The sequence below is a fragment of the Truncatella angustata genome (assembly GCF_020726525.1).
Source record: "Truncatella angustata strain MPI-SDFR-AT-0073 chromosome Unknown BKA67scaffold_1, whole genome shotgun sequence".
Lineage (NCBI taxonomy): Eukaryota > Fungi > Ascomycota > Sordariomycetes > Amphisphaeriales > Sporocadaceae > Truncatella > Truncatella angustata.
Window position 1 is genome coordinate 6,017,596 of NW_025763381.1, and position 8,595 is coordinate 6,026,190.

The 8,595-nt window shown below is 48.5% G+C and overlaps 2 protein-coding genes across 2 annotated transcripts; both read left to right on the top strand.

Annotated features, from left to right (window-relative positions):
* Window positions 1-743: 743 nt before the first annotated feature.
* BKA67DRAFT_653877 (G protein alpha subunit) lies at window positions 744-2,077 on the top strand (the record flags this gene model as incomplete). The annotated part of the gene is made up of 6 exons (XM_046106460.1): window positions 744-867; window positions 926-1,271; window positions 1,323-1,451; window positions 1,507-1,636; window positions 1,687-1,925; window positions 1,978-2,077. The coding sequence occupies 6 exons, from the start codon at window positions 744-746 to the stop codon at window positions 2,075-2,077; spliced, it is 1,068 nt and encodes a 355-aa protein (XP_045964845.1).
* A 2,205-nt stretch (window positions 2,078-4,282) lies between these two features.
* On the top strand, window positions 4,283-7,329 carry BKA67DRAFT_590012 (glycosyl transferase; the record flags this gene model as incomplete). Its single annotated transcript, XM_046104542.1, has 6 exons — window positions 4,283-4,448; window positions 4,610-4,930; window positions 4,993-5,258; window positions 5,315-5,824; window positions 5,873-6,862; window positions 6,922-7,329. 6 exons carry the CDS (start codon window positions 4,283-4,285, stop codon window positions 7,327-7,329), a joined length of 2,661 nt encoding a protein of 886 aa, XP_045964846.1.
* Between the last annotated feature and the right edge of the window lie 1,266 nt (window positions 7,330-8,595).

Below are 8,595 nucleotides of genomic sequence, written 5' to 3' on the forward strand. Positions count from 1 at the left end.
TCGGGGCGACCCTTGGTAACGACAAACCGAATCAGTCCATCACTCTCTCTTTCTCTCCTTCTCTCTCTGTCTCGTAGGTAAAATCCAACGCATTCCTTTCATTGGGGCATTTGCAACCTCCACGTCACTGCTACTGCAACTTCTCGGCTTGGCTCTGGAGGAGCTACTCTTGCAATTTGTCCGCCAACTCCAGGATCCCACACTCTAAAACGATCGACGGCTTCTCGCTAAAGTAGCAGTGCGGAACAAAAGCAAAAGCAAAAAGCAGCGCTGTGGAGTCTGGAAGCTGCCCCAGACTGCGCTGCCACCCAATTCAACCGTCCTCCCGAACATTCTCAATTTATTTCGTCATCTGACTGGCGAGCCTTCATAGCAGCGATTCTCTACTAAACAAGCTTCCTCGACCAGGCTACCTTTGTCTTGCGAAAAGCTGCGTTGCATCCGGCCGCGTTCACCAGTCTGCGATATCAGCTCATGAACACAGGACAGCGCTCTGAGCTGCACGCCTCATACGCACTGCGGGGGACAAACCCTACGCCACCGTCATCAACACCGATACTGTGTGCTCCGACGCAAGCTTATTCCTCACGAGACCTTCAACAGTCGCTCAAGCTGCCGAGAGCGAGACAGACGGGAAATGAGCTTGTAGGGACCGTGCTGGTATCGTTTCCGGCACGAGTTCTGGTATAGGGCAGTCTTTGTTGAAAGAACCTATATTTTGCGCTCGGCTCTATCCTGCGAAAATGGGTTCGTGCATGAGCACGAATAAAGAGGAGGAGGAGCAGAAAAAGCGCAGTCAAGCAATTGATAGATCTCTCGACGAAGATTCCAAGAGGTTACGGCGAGAATGCAAAATCCTCTTACTTGGTGAGCTTATTCAAGGCTCCAAATCATGAGGCAGACTCTAATCCGAAACTGCATGTAGGGTCCGGCGAGAGCGGGAAATCAACAATCGTAAAGCAGATGAAGATCATCCATCTGAAGGGCTACTCGGAAGACGAACTATACAACTACAGAGCTACCGTCTTCAAAAACTTGATCGAATGCGCAAAGGCTGTCATCAATGCCATGGATCAATTCGAAATTGAACCGAGCAATCCGGCAGTCCGGGAACACTGCAATCTGTTACTAAGCTATACCGTCGAGTCGGGACCATCTGCACACCTCGAACCACAGATTGGTCAGGCAGTACAAGCGATATGGAGTGATCCATGTATAGAAAGGCTGATGGAGCACCAAACCGAGTTTTACTTGATGGATTCTGCGGGATAGTACGTTGTAACTTTGTCTGCATCACAATCTCCACGCTGACCCCTATGCAGTTTCTTTGACGAAGTGCAGAGAATATGCGCCCCCGACTATCTACCGAATGAAATGGACGTGCTCCGAGCAAGAACCAAAACTACGGGTATATATGAGACTCGGTTCCAGATGGGAGCTCTCAGCATTCAGTAAGTCCAGACATGGGACTCGGCCAGAAAAGAACACGGCTAACTATTGCTTCAGCATGTTTGATGTTGGCGGCCAAAGGAGCGAACGCAAGAAATGGATTCACTGCTTCGAAAATGTCACTTCGATTATCTTTTGTGTGGCATTGAGCGAGTACGATCAGGTTCTGCTGGAGGAAAGTAGTCAAGTACGAAACCTTTCCCCGAATATGGTCACACGTACTGATTGATTCATTAGAATCGCATGATGGAGAGTCTCTTACTCTTTGACTCTGTCGTAAACTCAAGATGGTTTATGCGTACCAGTATCATCCTGTTCCTGAACAAAGTCGACATCTTCAAAGTCAAGCTTCCGCGATCGCCGCTTGGTAATTACTTTCCGGATTACTCTGGAGGAAACGACGTGAACAAGGCAGCCAAATACCTGCTTTGGAGGTTTAACCAGGTCAACAGGGCACATCTTAACCTGTACCCCCAGTAAGCTGCATTGTTGCCTACCTTTTCGCAAACAAACATTAACGTGCACTAGTTTGACGCAAGCCACAGACACTTCAAATGTCCGATTGGTTTTTGCAGCAGTGAAGGAGACCATCCTGAATAATGCCCTCAAGGATTCCGGCATCCTCTGATGACACATTTTTTCTTCGCATCTACTGACTTGCTGGCTCGGAGTTCTAGCTACAACGGAGTCCTTAACTTTCAGCATTGGGAGGAGTTTTGCTTTCGTCGGGACTGAAGGTTTTCTTGCAATTTTTGGCATGGCGTTCCGGGGCCGGCGTACATGAACAATCTATGTAACGTTCTTACGACTAGAGTCCGGACATGACATCCGATCCGGTGAGGTACCGGGTATAGCATGGTACGTAATCTCGAGGGGCAGAAACACACGAGTGCGCTATGGGAACGGCATCAAAAGTGCCGTCGAGAACGACACTTTGGGCTCGCTGAAGACCGAGCCAGGATACATGCGGCCGCAACATATAGGCGGCAGTTTCAATCAATAGGAAAAGTGGTATCTCAGTAACGTCCACAACTTCCGGAAGCGATGGATTGTGGTGCTTTTCAGTGGAGCAGCGCAAGACATACCCGTTTGCTAGTCACACCGGCCATCCGAAAAACATCGACTATGCTCACATTTGCGACAAGTTTCTTGTTATCAATCGACGCAATAGGCGGACGAAGATGCATAATGCATAAACCAGCCTATTAGCTGCTCAGCAAGGATGACATGATCGTAATATGTTATGCAGCAATGGCAATGGGACTATTTCCATGGCATAGAAATAGTATTGATGATATAGATCAGATCTCACGCGTAATTAAACTGCTATCACGACACGGACCGCAGCTTGCTTGATTTTTAGTGTTGCGAAGCCGGTGAGCTTGATGATTTGCCGTCACAAGCCCGCATTCTTGCAAGGTTCCGCAAGATCGAGGTGAATGTGATTATGCACATGGTGCTGTTGGACGGTGAGTGAATGTGGGATGACATAGCTGAGTTGGTTTCTAGCAAATAAGACACTCATACGCTGCCACTCATGCATCACGACCTCAGCGACTGTCAAGCTGCAGCTGCGAGATGGTGGAACGGCTAAACCATAATGCAGCAGCATGAACAGACACATGCACCCAATCCTACACAAACAGCTTGCCCGAGCAGGGGACATCGGCACTGATCATGATGATGATCACGATGCAACCATGAAGGAAATGCTTTTCTGCCCACAAAAGCAATCGGAGACGGCGGAACTGACCGCCTCAAAACTTCCACTGCTCAGCTAAGAGCAATCGCGCCTTGATCCTTCCTTTCTTGTGCATTCCATCGTGCGATGGTGGATATAACACGAGGTGGACTTCCAGGTTATGGAGCGAGAAATGGCAGTATCCGGCCCGGCTAGAGAGTGGTTTGGTGGAGAATACTTCGCATCTCAGCATTCCACCCCGCACTCTTGCTTCCACCCCATGCCACTAAGGAAACGCCAGCACGCTTCAGCGCATATCTCGAATGGATCCATTGGAGGTTCAATGGCTGTTTCTACTGTGGTACCATACCTTAAGTTCGACTGGCATGCGCTGACTGGGGGGCTGGGTCGGTCTGCGGTTTGCCTAGCTTGGACGAGTCCACTGTCCTGGTCATATGTAGAGAAGCGCACCTTGTATGCGTAGGAGAGATTCAAAGCAATTAGAATTCGAGATCAGGATGCAGTCGCGTCTCACTCATAAGACCCAACCCCGGAGCTTGCAGCTGTGCCCTCTCCCCGTCTTGTCTGGGGCTGTTGACTGTCGTCATTGCACCTTTAGCTTATTGGGCAATCAGCCCATCCTCAAGAGCACTCCATTCTCCAGGAGCTTCCCGCCCTGTTTGTTCTTATATACCAATCTCACTCCACCTCCCTCGTTCTTCCGAGCTTCGTTCTCTCTCTCCAAGCCCGTCTTGCAACTCGAGAGGTTCGTCCCGGAACGTCCAATCTGTGTATTTGTTTCTCTGCCGCGCGGTGATCGTCCATTCGTAAGACCGGGTACCACCTAAAGAGCTGTCAACAACACCATACCCCGCGTGCCCCTCATTCCCGCCATTGGCAGCCCACTTGAGCAAGCACCGCGATTCCGTAGACCTGCTTCACAGAATGTAAGTGCTCCCCTGCCAACGGCTATGCATGCCTCGTGGTCATAACCTGCTGAATGTCCGTGGCAATTGATTATAGTACTAATACCTGGAGATAGCTTCACTTTCTAGACCAGTAGACTACCACCCCTACACTACATTACACCACACTCCACTATACCATATACAAACTAGAGCTCCCGCAGTTTCAGCTAGACCTCTGTTCACCATGGCGACGGAGCAGCCGCAGCGAATTCCTTTGAGAGAGCGTAGACCCTCGACTTCGGCCCCGATTGTAGACATCGTCGGTTCTGTTGCTCCCAGTGGCATCTCTCGGCCCAAACACAAGAGGACGTACACTGGTTTTGGCGCTGGCGATCAAAAGAGTGTTGAGGGTGAGTCCATACTGTCAATTCTGTTTGGCCCATGAAAAGCTATATAATTAAAAGTGGGCCATCGTGCCACGGAGGTCCACAACTACTGCTATACACTTGTTTGTGGACGAGTCGTGTGTTTTTGACAATCAGCTCAAAGTCACTAACACGTCTCTCTACAGCTTCGATCCCTGAACCTCAGCGAGAGGCCTGGACCAAACATCAGGTCAAAGGCTTCACCGACAAGGATGGCTTTGAGAAAGAGGTTGTTCGCCATGTCGAGACCACATTGGCCCGTAGTCTGTACAACTGTGATGAAGGGGCTGCATATTCAGCTGCTGCATTAGCGTTCCGCGACCGCTTGATCACTGCGTGGAACAAGACTCAGCAGCGTCAAACATTGTCAGATACCAAACGTGTCTACTACCTCAGTCTGGAATTTTTGATGGGACGTGCCATGGACAATGCCATGCTCAACCTTGGACTGAAAGATGTAGCAAAGGGTAAGATAGCCGCCATCTTCTGACATATAGCCGTAAAGCATGTCAAGCTAACCTCGCCACAGACGGTTTGAAGGACCTTGGCTTCCGCATCGAGGATATTATCGGACAAGAGCACGACGCTGCTTTGGGTAACGGTGGTCTTGGTCGACTTGCCGCTTGCTTCCTTGACAGCTTGGCATCCCTCAATTATCCCGCCTGGGGCTATGGGCTGAGATACCGATATGGCATCTTCAAGCAAGAGATTATCAACGGCTATCAGGTCGAGGTCCCAGATTACTGGCTTGACTTTAATCCTTGGGAGTTCCCTCGCCACGATGTTACTGTTGATGTAAGTTATCTCATGACGCCCAGATCCCTGGGTTGCAGTAACTAAGTCCCTGACAGATCCAATTCTATGGACAAGTTCGCAAGTCGCAAGACGAGAACGGCAAGCCTGTGGCTCACTGGGAGGGCGGAGAGATTGTCACCGCTGTGGCCTATGACGTGCCGATTCCAGGTTACGCCACACCGTCCACCAACAACCTTCGTCTGTGGTCTAGCAAAGCCTCGAGCGGCGAATTTGATTTCCAAAAGTTCAACAGTGGAGAGTACGAGAGCTCAGTCGCCGATCAGCAAAGAGCCGAGACCATCAGTGCAGTTCTCTACCCCAACGACAACCTGGAGAGGGGTAAGGAGCTGCGTCTCAAGCAGCAATACTTCTGGGTAGCGGCATCTTTGCATGATATCGTCCGAAGATTCAAGAAGTCAAAGCGTTCTTGGGGCGAGTTCCCTGACCAAGTGGCTATTCAGCTCAACGATACTCATCCGACGCTTGCCATTGTTGAGTTACAAAGAATTCTAGTGGACCAAGAGCATCTCGAGTGGGATGAAGCTTGGAAGATTGTTACATCAACTGTAGGTTGACTCATTCGTATCCTCTGATATTGACTAATTTTTTGCCAGTTCGGCTATACAAACCACACCGTTCTTCCAGAAGCACTCGAGAAGTGGTCTGTCGGGTTGTTCCAGCACTTACTGCCCCGCCACTTACAAATCATCTACGATATCAACCTCTTTTTCTTGCAACAAGTTGAGAAGAGCTTCCCTAATGACCGCGGAATCCTCAGCCGGGTATCCATTATCGAAGAGTCTCAGACCAAGATGGTCCGCATGGCGTTCTTGGCCATTGTTGGATCCCACAAGGTCAATGGTGTTGCCGAGCTCCATTCCGACCTTATTCAAACCACCATCTTCAAAGACTTCGTAGCTATTTTTGGGGCTGACAAGTTTACAAATGTGACGAACGGTATCACGCCGCGTCGATGGCTACACCAGGCAAACCCTCGATTGTCTGAATTGATCGCAAGCAAGACCGGAGGTCATGAGTTCTTGAAGGATCTAACATTGCTGAACAAGATCGAGCAATACGCAGATGACAAGGCGTTCAGGAAGGAATGGGCAGAAATCAAGTACGCCAACAAAGTACGACTGGCACGATACATCAAGGATACTCTTGACGTCACGGTGAACCCGGCTGCTCTTTTTGATGTTCAAGTCAAACGAATTCATGAGTACAAGCGCCAGCAGCTGAATATTTTCGGTGTCATTCACCGATACTTGGCGTTGAAGGCCCTGAGTCCCGAAGAGAGGAAGAAGCAGCTGCCGCGTGTTTCCATCTTTGGCGGGAAAGCGGCTCCCGGTTACTGGATGGCTAAGCAAATCATCCACTTGATCAACAATGTCGGTGCTGTTATCAACAACGACCCTGAAATTGGTGACCTGCTTAAGGTCATCTTCCTGGAAGACTACAATGTCAGCAAGGCCGAGATGATCGTTCCAGCCAATGATATTAGCGAGCATATCTCAACTGCTGGTACTGAGGCGTCAGGTACCAGTAACATGAAGTTTGTACTGAACGGTGGCTTGATTATTGGTACTTGTGATGGTGCAAATGTGAGTTGTGCTTATGTATCTTTGTTTATGCTTCATGTGTTTACTGACTTCTTGACTAGATTGAGATTACTCGTGAGATCGGCCAAGAAAACATCTTCCTCTTCGGCACGCTTTCGGAAGATGTCGAGGATCTGCGACATTCGCATACATATGGCGCGCACCATGTCGACTCCAATCTTAATAAGGTGTTCGAAGCAATTCAAAGCGGCAAATTCGGCGAGCCTAACGATTTTGGCGCAATGATTGCCGCCGTCCGCGATCATGGCGACTACTACTTGGTATCTGACGACTTTGAGAGCTACATTGACACACAGAAGATCATCGACAACGAATACCGAAACCAGGATGAGTGGGTCACCAAATGTATCCGCAGCGTGTCTAGGATGGGCTTCTTCAGCTCTGATCGATGCATCAACGAATATGCTGAAGGCATCTGGAATATCGAGCCCTTGGTTGTCAAGAACTAATCGACGCCAAGATAACGGGCCACACCCGGGAAGCATGCCGAAGTTGCATAAAAGCTTTTTGAAGCCGGAATTCTGGTTCGGTAGAGGTGGTCCTGCGGTGGAGAAACGGATTTCTCCTTGAAGTGAGACAATTGAGATGAGTATCCTTAATGATCACCGGACATGATGAAGAACAGGCTTTCTGTTAGTGCTCAATAAGAAGTCCGGTTCAAGGCGAAATTTGAATAGAAAATGTGAAGAATTGATACTTCTGCTTTTGTGTCAGGGTCGACTTCCGGTGACAGAGCTGCTTGGCCTTATGATGTGGCACTAGAAATGCTTACATCGTGCATTTCTCTATCATATAAGTCGATCAAGTCCAACTATATTTATTTTCATTCTACAAACTGCACTTCAGTTCTATGCTTCTAACCTCACCTTGGCCGAAACCGTGCCAGGCATCACAAGGAAAACTCATAAGTCTAGAGCACGGCGGATCTAGTTCATCTTATCATTCTTAAGCGCTGATATCATACACAGCTAATTCAGAGTCGATGCTCCGTGAAACTAGAAATGGGCTTTGACGTACACATGTGTTCTACTTGCGAATGGTGACACCTCAACGGAAGCGTTGATAGCTAGCCATACTAGTGCGAATGTGTTGTTTTTTTCCTTATACCGCCATTGGTACTACATAAAGCTAATGAACAACTGTGGCTAGAATTGAAGTATCACAAGGCTATCACAAAGTGCAGGAATTTAGTACACATGGTGTTAAAGTGACGATTTGATTGCCATGAGATTGCTAACCTGAGTAAATTTCCTAGTTTGAGAGCATATTTGTTAGTAGTGGTACTGCGTTATTGCTCCTACTATCTAATAAAATCTCCTTTCATGGTGGAGAGAAACTTCAAATCAAAATCGTTTACAGCAAGTGTCACGACTAGATTATCATATTGCCAAGAGCGTTGGAATATGATATGCAGATTCTCAAATGGGACTCAACGTCACATAAATGTGGTTAGAACGATATTGCCGATTGTGCTCTATTCCCCACTTACGTAAAAGCGACCCAAACCGATAGTCGGTAACGGTGCCCTATATCATATATGGGCCCTCCTGGCAGACTAACTTACTCTGGTAACAGCGACGTGAACGGTATAAGCATATGTAATTGCCTGGCGCCGCAACAACAAAGGCACTGCCGAGTTCCTTGTGGATTGATCACATGTGAAGTATAAGTGACGCAGTCTAGCCTTGACTTGTGATCGGCTTCGCATATAGGAA